The sequence below is a fragment of the Quercus lobata genome, chromosome 3 (genome assembly GCF_001633185.2).
Source record: "Quercus lobata isolate SW786 chromosome 3, ValleyOak3.0 Primary Assembly, whole genome shotgun sequence".
Lineage (NCBI taxonomy): Eukaryota > Viridiplantae > Streptophyta > Magnoliopsida > Fagales > Fagaceae > Quercus > Quercus lobata.
Genome location: NC_044906.1, coordinates 69203504 through 69224368, shown reverse-complemented (window position 1 = coordinate 69224368; position 20865 = coordinate 69203504). Strand labels below are relative to the sequence as shown.

The 20865-nt window shown below is 34.0% G+C and overlaps 1 protein-coding gene and 2 long non-coding RNA genes across 3 annotated transcripts; 2 read left to right on the top strand and 1 right to left on the bottom strand.

Moving 5' to 3' along the window:
- The first annotated feature begins 6223 nt into the window (after nt 1-6223).
- LOC115978762 lies at nt 6224-8168 on the top strand. The gene is made up of 4 exons (XR_004088859.1): nt 6224-6450; nt 6818-6898; nt 7365-7456; nt 7735-8168. It is a non-coding gene; the product is annotated as an uncharacterized LOC115978762 (long non-coding RNA).
- A 277-nt stretch (nt 8169-8445) lies between these two features.
- On the bottom strand, nt 8446-9994 carry LOC115978759. Its single transcript, XR_004088857.1, has 3 exons — nt 9911-9994; nt 9292-9452; nt 8446-8852 (listed from the first exon to the last, which is right to left on the bottom strand). It is a non-coding gene; the product is annotated as an uncharacterized LOC115978759 (long non-coding RNA).
- A 14-nt stretch (nt 9995-10008) lies between these two features.
- On the top strand, nt 10009-18636 carry LOC115978757 (probable aldo-keto reductase 2). The gene is made up of 5 exons (XM_031100614.1): nt 10009-10313; nt 10399-10596; nt 14157-14329; nt 14411-14513; nt 18123-18636. The coding sequence occupies exons 1-5, from the start codon at nt 10098-10100 to the stop codon at nt 18459-18461; spliced, it is 1029 nt and encodes a 342-aa protein (XP_030956474.1). The 5' UTR covers nt 10009-10097; the 3' UTR covers nt 18462-18636.
- Nucleotides 18637-20865: the final 2229 nt, after the last annotated feature.

The following is a 20865-nucleotide window of genomic DNA, read 5'->3' as shown; positions in this document are numbered from 1 at the left end:
TTTCTCTTGATTTTTTTAGTTTTTAATGTTTTGAGAGGAGAGAGATATAAAAGGGTAGCAAAAATACAAATTTACCCATATATTTAACAAATGTGGGTAACAGGAGACTAATGAACCTTACCTTAAGTGGGTAAAGTGACACTTTTCAAACCACAGATAGGCAAAGTGACTTCGAGTCAAATCACAGGTTGGTTTAGTGTAATTTCCCCTTTATATTACAAGCAACTTGAGCTTCCTAAACTCGATTTCCACGTGGACTTTTAAATTATAAAATACCATATTAGCCTCTACCACCATGTCACATTTTTTTGGAACTCAATTTTCATAAACTCGAGTTCTATGCAAAACTCAAACTTCATGAACTCGAGTTTCAAAATAGTGGTATATTGCTAAATATTTCTCAAATAGTAGTAGAATGTTAAATATTTTGTCCAAAGATGGTATTTGGCCATTTTGACCCCAAATTGGAAACTAAGGTAAACTTTAGTGAGCAATTGCATCATTTTAGTGGATTGCCTACTTTAGCAAAACTACATAAGTGGTCCCTATCATTACATCCTATTTCGATTTAGTCCCTAACCTTTCAATTGTGTCAATTTGGTCCCTAACCTTTTAGTGTCGTGTCAATTTAGTCCCTGCCGTTATCTCATAGATGGAAAAATCTAACGTGGCAAACGGCCTAATTTTTTATTTCCACGTCAATGGACACAAGTCCTGCCACGTTAGTTTTTTTTTTTTTTTTTTTAACCCAAATTAATTTAACCCAAATCATTTTTTTTTTTTTTTTTGATAAGAAAATTTGCAGATTTTATTAAACAGGGGCAGGCCCTCCTTCCGACGGTGCGTTCTCTCTTCCGTCAACACCTTCTCTACTCCGGCAACGCCTTCTCTCTTTTCCGGCAGCGCCTTCTCTACTTCGGCAGTGCTTTCTCTATTCCAGCAGCATCAGGTGTGTCTCTTTCTATCTCACGATTTCTCTTTCTCTCATCCTTACTTCATGAGATAACAGCAGTGGAGATTTTTATGTCTTTTTTTACTTGATTTTTATGCTCAATCTCGCATCAGTGGAGATTGGCCCTATGGATGCTGCAATGCAGAAACTCCATTTTTTAACCCTTTAACTTTGTTATAGTCGCAGCTCAAAAAAAAAAAAAAACCTTTGTTATAATCCACTGTGAAACTGTTTGAGACCATTTCTACCTTAAATTGTTGGACCCACTTGTAGTAAACAAGTGAGTTTGTTTATTATCTATTAGGCTTAATTTCAATACAGGGTAATAGTAATTTTAAGCTTTTATTATGTTTTTCTTGAGATTTTGGTGGTGTAAGAGTAATTTTAAGCTTTTATTATGTTTTTCTTGAGATTTTGGTGGTGTAAGAGTAATTTTAGACAGTCCTTAACTTGGGTGTCTAGGGGAAGTTTTTCTTAACAATTCAACAAACACTTTATTTTGCAGGTGGTAGCCCTTTCCATTTGTAAGTGAATGATTGTATTGATAAATGAACATCAACAAACACTTTATTTTGCAGGTGGTAGCCCTTTCCATTTGTAAATGAATGATTGTATTGATAAATGAACATCAGGGATTTATATATATGTGTGTGTGTGTGTGTGTGTGTGTGTGTTAATATCAGATTCTATGTGAAGACATTATTTTCCATTGCAGACCATGGATTTTTAGATTTTCTTTCCTTTTGAATTATTCAAAGAGTTGTGTGAAACACTTTATTTTGCAGGGAAATGCTAGAAGGCTACTTGACAAACATTTGATGAGAATAGCCACTAAAATTTTCAAAATTAGGACTTGCCTAGATACTTTGGTGTTTAATATTTTTGCTATTGGTGACTTATTCTCAATCTGTCATCAATCATAAGTTTTAGATGATGATTTCGTATGATACTTTTGTTTGGAGCTCATATTCTTTGACTGTTTCTTTTATGTTATTGTGGGTTTTTTTGTGGCTATTCATTTGAAACTAATTGTAATTTATTTGTACCAGGTTACAAATGTCTTCAAGTACCTCATATGGAGGCTCATATGGAGGCTTGCAGCACAATGATGTTAACTTAAAGGCTAACTAATGTAATAGTTTCAAATGATGTAATTTTGAGTTTGTAATAGATACTACGATGTAATTTGAGTTTGCAATCATCCAAACTCAAAATGACACTAAACAAAAATATCCATTCAAGCACATTGGCAATCATCCATATTTTTTGGCATTAAGAAGTACCAAACTTCAAAGACAATAAGGAAAATAATGGACACGATACATAAAAAACTGGGCATCATAAAATGACACTAACAATAACATCCATTCAAACCTGTTGGTAATCATCTAGAGTACTCAATAGTATCAAATTACATGACATATCAAACTTGTCAATACACAACATAACTTAAAATGAACATCCAAAGTGCATGAACGAACTGGTAGTTGACTTAAAACATGAATCCATAATAGAATATAAATCAAAACAAATAAAAATTCCAACTGGTCTTTAAAATGAATATAAATAAAAATTAGCCACGACTTCCTTCCTTTCCTTTTTCGCTTTGTCCCCTAAATGATGGTGGTGCATGAATTGATTCCTGACTGCCAAGTATGTTGAATGTCTCCCTATACCTTGCAGTTTGACTAGCAGCCATCAGTGTTTCTTTGGTTAGAGAAGTGTTTCCTTTCCATGAAGGAGGTGGACCCCATATTTCTGGAAGTGGTACATTGCTGACCCAAGGCTTTATTTTCCCCCTTGGCGTATCACTTGCTTTTCTCCTAGGCCTCTTCGGCTTTTTACCTTGTGGTAGTGGAACAAATGGACCATTTTCAGCATTGGTAAATGTCCTAGCTATTGCGGAGGTCACTCCTGTGGCTATTGCATTTGCAGCTGATTGTGTATTTGCACCACCTTCAGAATGTGCTTGTGCACTTGCAGTTGACCGTGGTGGTATTATTGGCTATAAAGGTTGATTTTCATATGCACCAGCACTTGCACTTGCACCAGCACCAGCACTTGCACTTGCACTTGCACTTGTACCCTCTCCCTAGCAAAGCAATAAGAGACAATTATCACAGTAGTAAAGCATAAAATGAAAATTACTATAGCATAGTTTGAATTTTTTTTTTTTTAAAGACTGTAAGAATGACAAATATCACTTTTATGTAGTAACTAAACTTATATCGTAGTAGGCTGTGTGAAATTACTCTGTTGTTGACTTGTAGGCTGCCTTTGATTGCCACCAACTTTTCCTTTGCATGTCCTCTTGTTATGACCAACCTCTTTACAATATTGACACTTCAAGCTCACCATCCTCCAAGCTCACCATAGGCATCCTATACCACAACTTACCATAACTCATATACCCCAACTTCTCAACCATATTTCTCAATTCTTGGGCAGACCAACAATCTCGTTCATTACCATCAAAATAATTTATAGCAATCCCCTCATACCTAATTGGATCGCTCAAAAATTTCCCACCATGATGAACTTCCACAGAAAATTCAACCATTCTTGCAAAAAAAAAAAAAAAAACAAACAAACAAAATAAGATACATAAACAATATTATTTTTCACTAGTACCAGTTAGGCTTTTATGCACTTCTTTTATTTCATTAAAGGGAGAAAAAGAAAAATACAAATTTAATCTTTTGTTATCATTCTTAGAAACAGGTCCTCATTCTTAGCGTTTTCCAAACTCAGCATTTTTGTTTTTAGTGGGTCTCGTGCACTTTTCACAGGACCCACAAACTACTTTTTTCAACAAAAACAACTTTAAAACTGGGTCGTACAGTACTATTTACATATTTAAAAATTATTTTGTTACTAAATTATTTTGTTACTGTGTTTTCAGTTTTCAGCAATAAGTAGTACCAAAACAGACCCTATTTATAAAGAATGAAGTGTCAACTTGACCATCTCCATGTCTTGACTCTTTTATTGAATTTTCTATGTGAATCTGGTACCTTTTGAATCAAATGACTTATCATGCAAAGGTTCATTTGAATGTGTTTGTCTGTATGTGTATATTACTACAAGTGGGTCCTACCATTTAAGGTAGAAATGGTCCCAAACAGATTCACAGTGGATTATAGCGGAGTTAAAGGGTTTAAAAAAAAAATTGGAGTTTCTACATTGCAGCAACCGTATAGCCAATCTCCACTGATGCGAGATTGAGCATAAAAAATTAGTAAGAAAAGAGTATAAAAATACGGGGGAGCCAAAGGTATAAAAATAAGAGCAGGAAAAGACTAAATCACGATATAAAGTAAGACACAAAGGTTGAGCCAAATTGATCGAGGGAGCCAAACATGAAGTAAGGATGAGTGATAGAGAGAGAGAGAAAGCGCGAGATAAAGAGACAGACTTGGGCTTGCTGGAGTAGAGAAGGTGCTGCCGGATGAAGGAAGGCGCCACTGGAAGAAGGAGCCGCCACCCTCACCGTTAGGGATTTTGGATTTTAGGGAGACGTGTGTTTTAGAATTAATTTGGGTCTGCCCTTGTTTAATAAAATCTGCAAATTTTTTTATCAAACCAAAAAAAATAAAAAATTTGATTTGGGTTAAATTAATTTGGGTTAAAAAAAAAAAAAAAAACTAATGTGAAAAGACATGTGTCCGTTGATGTGGTAATAAAAATTAGGCAGTTTGACACGTCAGATTTTTCCATCTATGAGATAACGGCAGGGACTAAGTTAACACGACACTAAAAGGTTAGGGACCAAATTGACACAAGTGAAAGGTTAGGGACTAAATTGAAATATGGTGTAAAGGATAAGGACCATTTATGTAGTTTACCCAAAAAGAATTAAAGTTTTTTTTTTAATTTTAAAGTATTACTTTTTTTTTTTTTTTGAGAAACAAACACACACAAGGGAGAGGAAAATAAGTTCTAACATAAAGGCATACCACAACTTCACTCAAAAGCCTAATAAAGAAAAGAAAGGCTGTCAAGTTATCCAATTGGAACAATTCCATTATTTCAATCAACAATACAAGGAAAAATATTAAAACAAAATTTTTTTGATAAACATAGGAAAGTGCATATATTTAAGTAGTTATTTTTTAAAAATTTTAAAAAAATAAATTTAACTCGAAAGATTGTGGACTTCTTGATGATTTTTGTATCCTACTTATTGTTTTTTTTTTTTTTTTTTGGCTAAGAGTATCCTACTTATTGTTTTACTTTTGCTATTAGCCAGTGCATATATGCCTATGCGGTTATGATTATCAAAAAATGCTTACGCGTTATGCCGTCAATGTCAATTTTCAATTAATATCACCTAATAGGCTTTATTGAAAGATTTATTTCAACAGAAAACAATGGGATCAAATCATATTTTCGAAATCAAATCATATTTTCGGAGTAATTAATTATTCAGAAGTAACCGCTATAAATTGAAACTCTATAAATTAAAAAAATCATAGGAATGATACTCATAACTAATATCTTTTTATTTTTTTCTTTTAGACAGGTATATTCATGACTAATTTAATAAGCCGTTATCACCTCAACAACAAGTCCATCTTTGCAATTATCTTAGGGAGTGTTTGTTTGCAGTTATCTTACGTGTTAGCTGTTTCTTTTTCTTTTTCTTTTATTTTTTTATTTTTTATTTTATTTTCGTTCTTTAACTTTTTTTTGTCCTTCTCTGTACACTTTTGGTGCTTTTATTTTTTTGTTCATTTGTATTTTTTTTTTCTTATTTGTTATTCTTTTTATCAATTAGGGACATGAAAGTAAATTTATACAAACTATATTTTTTATTCCTCAATTTTTTACTCTCAAACCAAACATCATGATGGAAAACTAAAAACTTTTCTATTCTCTCTTTATTTTCTATCCTCCCATTTTCATCCCTCCAACCAAACGGACCATTTAAAGAAAAGGAATAAATGGGACCGTCCTATAATAGGGATTAGAATCCAGTGCAATTACATTTAACAATTGCTTCTTGCAATTCACTCCAATTCTCTCACAACTTTTTTTACTTTTATTCAATTTTTTATATTTAATGGTTGGAATTTTTTTTTTTTCAACTTTAAAACTCAATTCCTCCAACAGACAGTGGGAGTGGGAGTGGAGAAAGTATACAATGTTCCAATAAATGAGCGATCAAAATAACCACATTAGCCTGTTGCACTAGACCAAACCAAAAGACAATTTTATCCTAAAAAATTTCAAACCGGCGCCACTTTCTTCCACACTTTACCAAACCTGAAATTGCAAATGTTTCTCTCTGTCTCAAATGCTCCCTTTCCTTTCTCTCTCTCTCTCACCCCGGACCTTATTGCCAAATACAGCCATTGCCGTGCTTCGTTGGTCCAGCGAGATCGGAATTTGTATCCTCTGAAAACCTTGAAAATCAACTTTATTCTATTTCTAGCGTCATCGTCAAAACCCGCACCACTATCTTAGTCACCAATTCCGACACTCAACGACGCAAAGGGGTAATTTTTCCTTTTTATCTACTTCTTTTCAATACCTTTTCACATCTTCTTTTTATTTACTTGCAAACTACTGCTGGGAGGCGTATCTAAGTGTGGAAAGGAGACAAATTTTTCAGTTTCTTTTTATTTCTTTGCAACTATAGATGGGTTTTTTCACTTATCACCACACAAAATAATGCAAAGGCTCATTTTAGCATGGAAAGGAGATAGATAGGAATACTAGAACTTGAAACTTGTTGTATATGTGATAGCCTAAACAGGAAGTTTATTTTTGATATATATCCCAATTTTGTGAAACAAAGAGTTTAAGAAAATCATCTGGACACTGAAACTGATCTGTCTCTCTTTGAATTTGGCATTGGTGCAGGGATGTGATGCTTCTGTTCTATTCGGTTTGTTGAAGGAGTTGATTCCAATAGTTAGTCTCTTTCTAAAAGTCTCCACTAAGGTATTCAATCTATCTCTTCCTTTGTCTTTTTTTAGTTTAAGTCTCTGGTTGTGTAATTATGGAAAACTATGAGTTTTGTCTATTCAAGTTGTTCATTCAATATTCTTTTTCATGATTAGGCTAGACTAGTAACGAATTTTTCAGAAAATGCTCTTGACATAGTTGGTGACAATGAAAAAAAGTGAAAATCATGAAATATAATATTGGGTAAATACTATGAAATTAAACTTGGAATGCTAGTGAGTTCCTAAGGAGGAGCATATAACCTTTATAATAAGTATGCTTTAAACAAGGGGTTTGGTATTCGAAAAGAGGAGATGGTGGATCAAAATTAGATTGTGACTGTTTTGAGAATGCTATTTTTATACCACTTATTGAACTAATAAGTATAACTTAATATGTGCACCATTTGTGGAAATCAACCGTCATTGGAACAATGTTTTAATTGATTGTGCCTTGTTAATAGATGAGACTATTGAGAAGAAGTGGAAAAGATGAGAAGAAGTGTAAAATATGCAACTAGTTCACTAGCTTTGCAAGCTAGTTCTATGAGACATGGTATGTTCAAAATTACCATTTTAATCTCTCTCTTTTTCTTAGCTTTGCTTGTTAAGTTAAACCATTTGTTACTATTTCCTCTTTTTCTTAGTAGATATTCAATCATCATTATTTTCCCTAGAGTTGTTTATTGCTTATCCCATGTTTAGTTATACATGAATGCTTCAAGAAAGTACCTTAATGTCACACATGAGCTAGGCACAATATGTTACTTTATAAACTTTTTACATTAGGAAGGAAAAAAAAAAGACCCTTTAACATATAAAATTTTTTTCCAGGGCCCTACCACAAGATTCTGAAGAATGATGGAAAACGTTTTTGGACAGTTTTTTGGAATAGCAAACTGCACAGATGTATGCACAACTAGTGGACAATATTTTTGGGCAACATATTTGACTTGGACAGTTTTTTAGATGGCATATCTAACAATTTGGACAATTGATACCTTTTGTAACAACTCTTTTGGATAAATTCTGTAACTAATGTGGCTAAACAAAAATGTTAGATTTTATATGAAAATGATGAATATTTTTAAATGTAATAAAGTTCATTTCTATACGTGCATCTTTGAATAAGACAATTGTGGATGAAGGCCATAAAATTCATTAAGGGAGAGGCTGATAATTTTGGAGGGTGATTCCAGTTCCTCCAATCTAGACAATTTGGAAATAGTCTTGGAGATGACTTCGGAGTTCTCATTTTCTTTTGCTAAAAATTAACCTTACAAAGGACTTTTGTTCAATATGAGCAAAATTTAATTGTATTAAGATGAACTAAATACATTGATGTGCTCTCTAATTTGTATTGCCAAAATGTTTAGCCATTCAATCTTCAATTTTTCTCAAATCCAACTATTATGATCAATTTACAAAACAATTTAATACATCAAATTTGAATTTGAGCTTAATGAGTAAATTGTTGTGCAATCATAAAATTCTGCTTAAAACTAGATCAATCTTTACTTCAGAATTTTTTTTTTCACCTTTGGGTGAGGTCCACCTCTATATATAATCATGAAAACTCAAGCATGCTTTATTGTATCCTAATTGGCTTGAAGATAATATTTGCAATTACAAACTTGAAAACAATATCTCAGCGAAAAACAAACTTGAAAACAATATAATTGTCCACTATTCATATATGAAAGTTGTATGACAAACATGAAATGAAACAATCTAATTATAAGACTTTTTTCTTAAATTATGGCTCTCAAAACAACTTGCGATCATACAATTTCCTTAGTAGAAGACCTCAAATGTCTTCTTTTCTCAACATTCATAAATATAGATAGTGAGACAATTTGCAAATCACATCTTCCATCAATAACCCAGCATAAGCTACTTGATATTCTCTTTCAATGTTTTACAGCATTTAAGCTCCAGCCTTGGAGATTTATCTGTGCAAAAAAGAAGAAGGCACTCACATAAGAATAAGAAATTAAAGTACCTAACACAATCATATGCATTAAACAGTACTAGTAATTGCAGCGTAAAATACAAAAATATATGAATAGCTTTGCCACTACAAATTTCCAACAAATCTGATGGTATCAAAAACAAATTCAAAGAAAGAAAATGGAATTTCATTCACTCATTTTGGGAATAATTAAACCCAAAACTTTTACTAAATGAAATGTATAAATTCAGTAAATCGAAAATGATATCCACCAATGAAACAGTCCTGAAAGAAAATGGTAATAGCTGTGTAGTAAGTATCACCGGCAACAATGACATTGAAGACACAATTAAGAACATCAAACGTGCTAATAAGCACGTTATGTGTTATATCATACCTTTACGGCTTTACCAACAGTAAACTAAGATAAAGTATTGTACCTGTCAAAGAATATGTCTAATTCCTCTTATCAAAATTATCCATTGACTGCCCACCTTCTCCTACAATGAGCTCTCTGCATACAAAACTTCCTTGCAACCACCTTTTCTTTTGTACCACAACTCTACTGAGCCTAACAACACGTTGGGTTGATAGTCCACTCCTTAAATTTTCAAAAACCAAATAAATAAACAACAGAAAATAAAACTATTTTATTAACATAACTGATAATGGAAACAAAATTAACAGGAAATTTATAGTAAAAACAAATGTAATTTGTGCTTAGAATTCCAGATTATATTATTTCTTTGTAACTTTTAGTCCTCTAATTCTCCAATACCATAAAAGGATCTTTACGTTACAAACCTAGACTACACATTCATATAAATATAATGGGTAAAAATAATAGATAAGCATAGTAACTTCAAATTTTTGGCCTGATCCGAACCTACCCACAAATTAACAGGGTCAAGATGCTCTTTTTGTTTAGATTAGTAGAGTAGTCTGATGCGATATTTTTGAAACTGATGTCACTTGTTTATCGTTTATTGGGTGGGAAACACTAAAATAAATGTTGAGTTGGCATGATATATATTCTTGTTGGAGCGAGGGAATAGTTACCCGAAGAAAACGTATGCCCTTACGCCAGCATTAAGCATTTCGATAATTAAGAAAGAGTAGTAGGACCATATGATATGATATATATATTCCTATCTTCTTCTTCTTCTACCGCCTGGCTAAAAGGCTGCAACAAGTAGTATTAGAAGTTGATTGTTGAAGAAAAAAAAGCAGAAGCAAAGAATTAATAATGGGTGGAAGAGTAGAGAGAATAAAGCTGGGTTCTCAGGGACTGGAGGTGTCTGCACAAGGCTTAGGGTGCATGGGAATGTCCGCCGCCTACGGTCCTCCAAAGCCTGATGGAGACATGATCTCTCTCATCCATCATGCCATCCACACTGGTGTCACCTTCCTCGACACCTCCGACATCTATGGCCCCTTCACCAATGAAATCCTCCTTGGAAAGGTACTAATTTTAAATGTTGTACGTGTTCCTACTACTTTCCTAGCTAATTTTCCATTAATTTTGCGTGGGTGGTTGGTTGGTACAGGCTTTGAAGGGAGGGGTAAGAGAGAAGGTGGAATTGGCAACAAAGTTTGGCGCTAGAGCGGATGGGAAGATGGAAGTCCGTGGCGATCCAGGGTATGTGAGAGCAGCTTGTGAGGCCAGTTTGAAGCGCCTCAATATTGATTGTATTGATCTCTACTATCAGCATCGTGTTGACACCCGCGTTCCCATTGAAGTCACGGTTAGTTAATTCATATCTGATTCAGATACATCAAGTCTTAAGTGGTAGTAGTCTTGTGCTTTTTTAATGTCCCCTGAAATTAATTTCTATCGACAATTCCATATATATATATATATATATATATATAGATGGGTTCAAGTTACACCTGGTGTAACTTCACAAGAATTACACTCTTTTTAGACCGTGGATTTCTATTAGATCTAACGGTTAAAAAAGGTCAATTATCTATGTCATTATTAAACATTTATTACTTGTCACACTGACTAACCAAATTAATGGTAGGGAATATTATATTACTATTTTTTTTCTATTTTCTGTTTCTCTCTCTCTCTAATTAATTTATCTCTAACCTTGCACAAGCGCTATTCCTAACTTTCTGAGTTGCAGACCTTCTTTAGCATGACCTTAATAATATACCACTTGACTATTACAAGTTATGTCTTTCGTAGGATGCCAAATAAGTCCGTTGTGCTTCTTATCCGATTATGTTTTCTTTATGTTTTCCTCAACTTGGTTAAATAAAAACACTATTATTATTTGTGGGCATAGCCATCAACGTTGAATCTTGAACTTCTATATATGTGTGTGTTGTTCTACAAGACTTGATGGGTTTACATAAATTTCGTCAGAAATTCATGGTCACCTCTTAATGAAACTCTCTTTTTATAACAGTGTTGGCGAATTTGTTTAATGAATCAAGTTATTTGATATATGACTAATTTTTATATTTAGGAATATGAAATCATGGAGTTTGGAAGAGGCATAAATTGTTTTATTTTAGTAATTAATTTTGGCACTTACAAGCACAAAAGTAAATTCTGATCCTTTAATTTTAGTAATCGTTGTTTGTGTTTAATATAAATTGAGGATAAGCATTGATCCTTTAATTTTCGAGAGAATGATAAATCTGATCCTAAGATAGTGTTTTATTTTGTAGAAACCCAGATATTGATGAAAATATCCAGGTTCACAGGTGTGTTTATCTGAAAACAAAAAAGAAAAAAGGAAAAAAAGAAAAAGAAAAATGAAAACAAAAGAAAGAAAAGAAGAAGAACACAAGAAGAAAGAAATGAAAAAATTTGAGAGACAATCATTAATACTAGGATATCCTCTAAAATCTAAAATCTAGCATTAATGACTCTATATTAATGGCATGAGAAGTAGTGATTTATCACTGTTAGATCTAATAAAAATCTACGGTCTAAAAGTGGTGTAACTCTTGTGAAGTTACACCAGGTGTAACTTGAACCTATCTCATATATATATATATATATATATATATATATCATTTTTGGAAAAGGTTTTATGGAGACAGCTTTTTTAATTTTGGATAAAAAATTTTCAAAAACGGATTTGTTAAGGGCATATATTAACCGGACCATATATATATATAGAGGTAAGACTTAGGTACTTATTTAGATTCTGTTACTTAGGTTCTCCTTTAAAAATTCTGTCATGTGGATTTTTGTTTATAGAATTGAAGTATATTTTTTTACTTAAGTACCCACATAGCTGAATCTTAATATGAAAACCTAAAGCACACCTAAAGCACAGCAATTAAGATACTGTTGTCTTTTCATTATATCAAAAATTATTCTTTGCATATATATGTGATGGCTTTTTTTTTTTTTTGAGGAAGTATATATGTGATGGCTGGAACTGGAATATACATTTTTTAACTCTCACAACCTTATCTTAATGTATCTGTAACTAACTTCCACACAATAAAGACCATTGTATTTCTATAAAAATAAAAATAGGGGAGAGACTATGTAGTTCTAAGTGTTTGTAAGCATTATTATATTATACAATCTTTGTTCCCAAATTCTCTAGTCTAGTGTGCTTTTTTCCTTTCAAAGTTCTTTCTAGCTTACAAGGATCACTCCATTTTTAGATAAAGTAATGTAGTAAAGCCTAAGTTGAGGCAAATGTCTAGGGTGGCTGGGTTGGCTTATTAATTGCAATGTCATGGCATGTCACAATCGATCTCCTTATTTTTTCCTGTTTATGTTCTCTTCTTGGTTTCAACTCATGATCTTTGTTAGCATGTATTTCTTCAATTTTAAGTGTTAATCTAACTCTTTTGCTTTGTAAATTTTTGTTCAATTGGATTTTTCCAAACAATAGCTGGTAGAAATAGAGTGTACGCATTCAATTCAGAAATAGAACCAGAAATGTTGGCAGTAGAGAAATCCCCTTTTACAGAAATTTAGCCTATTATCTTTTCTCTTTTTCATTGTCTATTTCCTGATAATTATTTGAACAACATGAGCAGAATCTGTGCGGATTCCATTTAGAGTTGAGCTGATTTTGTCTTCCGATTTTAAAAGTCCCCGTTGGAGTCATATCCTGTCTCAGTGAAATGCCATATTAAGATTTGACTGAAGCTCCAAGATTTAAAGAATGTCATTCAGAAAAAAGAGTGCAGGATATTTAGCCACACTTTGTTACACTCTCCTTTTTGTAGTTTCCTCTCTCAGGAACACTATTATAAGCCTTTTTACTTTCATATTTTTTAAACATGAACATTGTGTGGACTTCCTTCTCCGTTCTATACTTGTGGTGCCAAAAAAGTATCACTTGCCTCTTTTGCTCATTCATATTGGAAGAACTGAAACCTTCTTTAACATTTCCATTATAGTTTAGAGTATTGGAAGATCATGTGCCTGAATGACAACAAAAGCAAACCAAATTAGGAACTCCTCATTTTCTCCTTTATTCTACTTCAATCAATTCAACTGAGTAAGGGAATCAAACTAATGATTTTTTTTTTTTTTTAATTGATTGAACTGAATATTGAATTAATGCGGGAATCAACTAACGCTTTTGTTTTGATGAACTCATTTTCACTTTTCTATATAATGTATTTCATACAACTTCACCCCATCCCCCCATTCTTATCTATATCTCCACATCCCTAATATTTTGGACTGCATCCTAGGCAAATTCAAGAAATCAATATTCTGAATTCATTTTTATATTTAATATATATTTTTAGTGACTTCACATTTCCTTTCGGGGAGAGAGAGAGTCAAAGGCACCATGTTTTACTTGTGCCCCTTTTGAAGGATTAATGAGCATTGTTGTGAAGGCGTCATATTTTGACATATGATGACTATCAATATGCATATTTAAATTTAGCTTCATGCATCACTGTAAGTGATCATCATTGTTAAATTATTTTGTAATTATTTTTGAGATCTTTGAATAAAGGAAACTACCATTTGCCTAAGAACATGTAACCATGAACCTATCCTATCATGGCTGTCAGATAATGATCAGCAAGCATTATAATTTGGCATTTATCATATTCTAAGTAGTCTAATTACATATCAATATACTATTGTTACAGTGATTATCTTGCAGTTATCTCTTTGTTAGCTAGCTTAGTTGTTACATTTGTTGCCACTATTTTCTCTTAATGTGTCCCATTATGCATCTTTTAATATCCTGCTGTTGAGCATCCTCTAATTCTATTTTCTCTTAATATGTCCCATTACGCATCTTTTAAAATCTTGCTGTCGAGCATCCTCTAATTCTAATCTCCTTTGTATTGTAAGATTGGAGAACTCAAGAAACTAGTTGAAGAGGGTAAAGTGAAGTATATAGGTCTATCTGAGGCCTCTGCTTCTACAATCAGAAGGGCACATGCGGTTCATCCCATAACTGCTGTGCAGCTAGAGTGGTCTTTGTGGTCTAGAGATGTGGAGGAAGAAATAATTCCTACATGCAGGTGAGGTGTCAATTACAATTGCATTTTAAGGTATATAATAATTATGGTTCAAAATTTAAATTTACTCTCCTAATTGTTCAGGGAACTAGGTATTGGGATTGTGGCATACAGTCCTCTAGGACGAGGGTTCTTTTCATCTGGGTCTAAGATTCTTGAAAATCTGACGGACGGTGATTTCCGAAAGGTTTGTAGGTCCATCACTCAAATGTTGTGCTTCAAAATGAGATATACATGCATTTAGTTTCACAGTTTTATAGCATCATCAGCGCATTATTAGAGATTTTATCTCCCCAGTTGGCTCACATGGTGATTGACCTTGCAAATATCTATATGCTTCGCCTGATTCTCTTAATGAACTAATACAGCATATAAGGTTTGACTTGTTATCAACTTCGTTAGTGGTTCTAGTATACATGTAATCTAATAATCTGAACAAGTGATTTTCAATGTCTAAATGTTTTGCTGATAACTTCACAATGCAGATGTCAAGTGTCTATTGTATATTTGTTATTGTATCCTACCTCATTTCTCATTTAGCCATTCAGAATATTTGGTTCTTCTCTATAATAAGATTTTTTAACCGCTTTCTAGATCAGTTTTCTTGAAATAGAATATTTTCCCATTTAACTCCTTTTCGTTTTACAGAGAACTATTTTTATGTAATGGTTATGGACTAATTGTTTGTTGCTATTTTGTCATTGCTCCAAAGAATTATAATAATCAATTCTAGAATCTATGTAAGTCATCTATGAAAGAAGTTTTTGACTTTTTGAATGCTGTACTACTTGAAAGATACTGATTTTAATATATGCCAATACTTCAATGGCACATCATACTGATTGAACTGAATAAATTAAGCATGGCATACCTAGATTACAATTGTTATTTTCCTACCTCAGTTTATGTCATCTGTACTGCCTTCTGGAATCTTTTAGAGTCATGAAAATTAAGTGATGCAGGACAATTAAGAGAAAATAAAAGAACAAGAAAACTAAAAGATAAACCCTAAGAATCAGCACCTAGGGGTCGCTTGGAATTGGCACCAAGCAAGAAAATTTAGCCATCAACACCTAAGGTGTTAGGAATCAGCACCCAATGAATTGAAAAATCTCCCATCTGAATTTCATTAATCAATAGAGCTGTTAGAGGGACACATGGCTGTGGGTTGTGGAAGAACATTAGGGAAGGTGCAGTCATGTGGTGTATGCAGTGGGAGAGGGTATTCGCATTCAATTCTAGCACGACTCTTGGAGCGGTCCTACTTCTTTGAAAGAGTTATATCAGGAATTTTTTGTCTGTGCTGTGGTTCAAGATGCTCTGATTTCTGATCTGATTTTATATGCACCAGATGGGGGAGGTAGAAGTTGGAACTTACTTTTCAATCATGAGTTTAATGACTAGGAAATGGGGAGATTTCGCTCTTTCTTTGAGCATGTTTCTGCCAAAATTCCAAGGGGGGTGGGTGATGATGTTATGATTTGGCAATTGAATCGTTTATGGTATTTTTTATGTGCACTCCTTTTATAATTCTTTATTGAAAGCAACTTCTATTTCTTTCCCTTGCAGAGCATTTGGTGTTTTAAGATATCTAAAAGGTTGTCTTTCTTTTTATGGACTGTTACTAGGGGTGGGATTCTTACAATAGATAACCTTGTTAAAAAGAACTTGCCTCTTGTTAACTGGTGTTGACTATGTCGGTGTGATGATGAAACTGTGGATTACCTTTTACTCCATTGTAGTTTTGCTCATGCTTTGTGGAGTGAGGTTCTTTTGTTTGGGGTTCAGTGGGTGATGCCGAATAGTGAATACAATTGTCTCTCTTCTTTTCGCTTGGAGGAATTGATTGGGGAATTATTCTTCAAATGTTTGGAATATGGTACTAGCATGTCTTATGTGGTGAGTATGGAAGGAACGCAATGCTTGAACTTTTGAGGACACTGAGAGACCTATTTATCTGTTGAAGAATTTGCTAGCTAGGACCTTGTTTGAGTGGTCTCATATTTGGGATCTTACACATTATATTTTCTTGTCTTTTTTTCCTTACTTCTGTTAGAGTTTCTATTTGATTTTTTTTTTTTTTGGTATTATTTTCTTTGCTATGAGTTTACAATCGTAAACACATTGCACTTTTGCTATCAATAAAACTTTATTACCTAAAAAAAAAAAGATCCAATAAAACATAAACCACTTGAAGCCATTATATAGAGCTTGCAAGAATAAAAGTTCATAAACCATAAAACTCTAAACTGATAGTAATCTAAAGGCCAATCCTTCTCTAATTGTCTAATCCTTATGTGAAATCAAAATAAATTGGAATCCTAAACTAATCCAACTACATAAGAAATCCAATCTAGGAAGGTGTGCTGTCCTCGTCAACCCTCCTAGGGTGGGGAAGACTCGGCCCCATCAAGTATAACTCTGAGTAGTACTCTAATAAATCCGGATCAAGTTGCTGCGGCAAGTTCCTGTAGTTCATCTCTTGTGATCCAAGTGCAGTCCGATATTGGTCGTCCCTTCCTGCGAACTAGGTACCATTGAATCTCCATCCCTAGTAGAAATAACCTGTTCATCCAAAATAGCATCAATATTTTATTTGCATGCTGGTATAGGGATTTGGACAAAATCCATGGTTGATAATAAACTTCTGGGCCTTTATAAATATCCAAATCCTCACTATTAAAGATGGAGTCATTTTTATAATCAGTTTGAAAATCAACAATATATGCATTTGGTCCAACATGTTTCCACATTTTGACTGATTCAGTACTACAAGCTTGCAATTGCTTACTTGGAACCATGATGAAATCCCGTGCTTGAAATTTCATGTAATTTGAAGTAGCATGAATTTTATAGGGATTATCATTTTCTAGAAATTGTTTACTTACCTCATGATGCTTATATGTTTCTATTGACTTCCTACTTTACTTCAAATGGAATCATGCTTTCAGTTTTGGGACTTTCACATGCATATTGGTTTACATGGGAAATGGAATCCTCACTCTGTCTTTTATAGATCACTCTCATGGGTTGTGAGTTGGTATCATTTGAATGCAACCAAGTTTAAGGTTTTCCTCGCGTTAATCATCTCTGACATTGATTTCAGCCATGTTGGGTTCATACACTTCTTCTATATCGTCCACTTTATTCTCTTTCTCCTCTTCATAAAGGACAAGGGCCTTAGTTGGGCATTTGGCAGCAATATGACCAAAGCCTTGCGATTTAAAGCATTGTAGGTGGGAACCTATCTTTGATGATTCACTCTCCACTCCTTTTCCTTTATCATCCCTAGCTAATGGTGCACTAATTGTGTTGGGCATAGGAGGGGGTAAGGTGAATTGAGGCTTGCTACTTGAAGATAGAGGACTGGTGGTGACACTATAGATTTCAGGATACCTCACAAACAAGGATCTAGAAGCTAACTCACATTTTTTAGCAAGTTCATAGGCATGATCTATGAACTAATCCAACTACATAAGAAATCCAATCTAATAAGGTGCGCTGTCCTCATCATTAAGCCAGGGAACAGCAACTGTGGATGCCTACAGACCTAAATAGATGTGTTATGGAATTTGTTAAAACTTTATATTCATCATTGCCTTTATAAATTGTGCTACCTCAAAATTATTTTTAGTGACGAAGTCTTGATGCTGATAACAATAAGTATTTTAATGTGTAATTATCATTGGCTTTATTAATGACAGAATGAGTAGTGACCCTGCCTCCATGAAAGTCTCCGTTGTTGTTTTGTGATTCAGTCCTGATGCTAGCTAATATATGTAGTTGCTACTTGCAGCTCCTACCCAGGTTCCAACCTGAAAATCTGGAGCATAACAAAACCATATTTGAGCATGTTAATGAAGTGGCAGCAAGGAAGGGATGCACCCCATCACAGTTAGCACTAGCTTGGGTTCATCACCAAGGAAAGGACGTGTGTCCCATACCTGGAACCACCAAGATTGAAAACTTTAACCAAAACATTGGAGCTCTGTCTGTGAAACTGACACCAGAGGAAATGGTTGAACTTGAATCATTTGCTGCTGAGGGTGTCGTGAAGGGCGACAGATATACAAAGGAGTTTGCAACTTGGAAGAATTCTGAAACCCCACCATTTTCTTCATGGAAAGCTACATAAGCACAAGTCTATTTCTATGTATCAATATGTACGTGAGTTTCATGAGCTTTTGTCATGCGTCATGTATCAACAAGTACATTTGAGTTTAGGTTGAGTTCTTGACTGCTTAAAGAATAAGTACGTTATGCTGAAAATAATGAATGCTTATAAATTATAATCATACCAGCTTCAACGACCTCGATTATAAACATAGAATGCAAATCATCTACCCCATATTTTATATTCTACTTTATGCTATGAATGCTTGCACACGTAGTAAACCTTATCAAAACAACATGGTCCCAAATACTAGACGATTTAGCCTATGGTGCCTTGGGGTCAATCAAGTTTGGGTTGTATTCAACCTTATGATCGTCACCGTGGAACTGGCTCACTGATCATTTGTGGCCTCTAGCCCTCAAACTGAGTACAGGTGAGGCATCTAATCTAATACATGAAAGACAAAAAGATTCCCACTCTTGTTAATATATAGTATCTTCACATCCTTCTTAGGAGTATCATGCAAACCAAAAAGGTAAATGTTGAACATCCAAAAATCCATGACACAACTGTTACGAATTATTTCAAAGCAAAAAATTAGTATCCATCACCATAAAAAAGTTGAGAAATGGCCTTGGCTTGTACCTCAATCTCGCAAAATTTTGTTAGTGTTAATGAATCGAAGTCTTTAAAACTTGGCCACCAGATAAGCTTTCAGCAGATCCCAAATTGAATTGGGTAATGTGAGGATCAGGTTTGAGCTCCTTCAAAATTTAAGCTCTCGTTTCTTCTGTTCTAAGAAAAGGAAATTTTTAAAATTAAAAAAAAAAAAAAAAAAAAAAAAAAAAAAAAAAAACACCTACAAGGTCATTGCACAATTTAAAAGCTTATATTGCTCTAACTTGCTTAAATAAGAACATTATAAACAATTAGTCATGTTTTATGCAATAAAACTAGTGGATATGCAATATTACATTTAAACCAAGGGCGGACTTAAGGGAGTCAAGTGGTGGGCAACTGCCCTCCCTACCCACTCAAGAATTACCCTTACTTCTAATAGCTAATACTTATTAAAAACCCTTACCTACTTTTTTTTTTTTGGGGGGGGGGGGGGGGGGGGGGGGGGGGGGGGGGGTTATAGTAATAACAATTTATAATACACCAGCTTGGACTATCTTCCTTAACCTGGGAGGAATTTTATCTTACCAAAAGCTCTACTCACTCACACACAATTATAATTTAGCCAACTAATTACGTTACTCTATCTATTTCTTTGGTCTTAAAACAAAGCATAACTTCTAACTTCTAAATGAACCAATGAGCAACCCTAAGTCCTCTACTAGCATGCCTTGTGCTAAAGTTTTTTAGTGTGACCCTACCGTACTTTAGCAAAGAGGCCTTGATCAATCCCTTCAAGAATAATGTCTTGCATACCAACTTGGAAAGCAAACTATATAGCTTGGAAAGCCTCCATCTATTGTGAAGTTTGCTTGACAAACCCCCTCCCTACTTAGCTTATACATATGACTTTTTCCTTTTTCTTTTGTGAAATTTCTTGTTCATGTAGTTAATTAGCTATCTATTATTTTAAATTTAAAAAAAAAAAAAATTTAATGTCTATTATGGTTTAGAAAGTGTGTAAAAAAAAATACCATATATATTAGGGAAAAAAAATAAACCACATTATTTTTAACTTTAAAAAAATAACCCTCAATATTAATTAATAAAATAAACTTTATACAATATTTTTTCTCAAAAAAAAAAAGGGGGGAGGGGGGGGGGGAACAAGGTGTCATGCCAACCCCAAAGTAAATGCAATGGGAACCCGATTACTCCAATGCCAAAGCAAATGAGATGGGGGCACGAGGTCCTCTCATGTAGGTTTCTCTATTGCTAAGAAAGTTTTGGCTCTAGCCATCTTCTCTTAGGTTGTAGAATAGGTTGTCCCTTCCTTGTGAAGGTGTGTTTTTTTCTCCAAAGGTAACAACGTTACTTTTGAGCTTGTTGGGTTTTTTGTTGTGGGGATTAAGGAAACAACTTTTAATGGAGGAAATTACCAAGACCTGGAACAACCTCTCCCTTAACGAGAGGGAAGGTTTAGGCTTCACACTATAGAGCAAACTCAGATCTTCTGAGTTTCTAATAGTTGCAAAATTCTTAACCAAGCAAGTACTAAAAATAGAAGTAGTGGCACGAATGTTCAGGCAATTGTGGTGGTCCACTAGTGGTTTTAAAATTTGGACTCTTGATGATCATGTAGTCATGTTTGTTTTTAGTAACCAGGTGGATGTGACTCGTATTATCCAGAGTGAGCCATGGTGTTTTGACAAGCATCTGGTAGTTTTGGAGAAATTTGAGGTTGATGTTCATGTACGAGAACTCCAGTTCAATAAGGCTACTTTCTGGGTTCAAGTGCATGACATTC

What these genes read in the sequence shown, in the direction of transcription:
- LOC115978757 (XM_031100614.1), top strand. Translation starts at nt 10,098, where the DNA reads ATGGGTGGAAGAGTAGAGAGAATAAAGCTGGGTTCTCAGGGACTGGAG. An exon ending in ATGAAATCCTCCTTGGAAAG is followed by an intron (nt 10,314 to 10,398) that starts GTACTAATTTTA and finishes TGGTTGGTACAG; the next exon opens with GCTTTGAAGGGAGGGGTAAG. An exon ending in GAAATAATTCCTACATGCAG is followed by an intron (nt 14,330 to 14,410) that starts GTGAGGTGTCAA and finishes CTAATTGTTCAG; the next exon opens with GGAACTAGGTATTGGGATTG.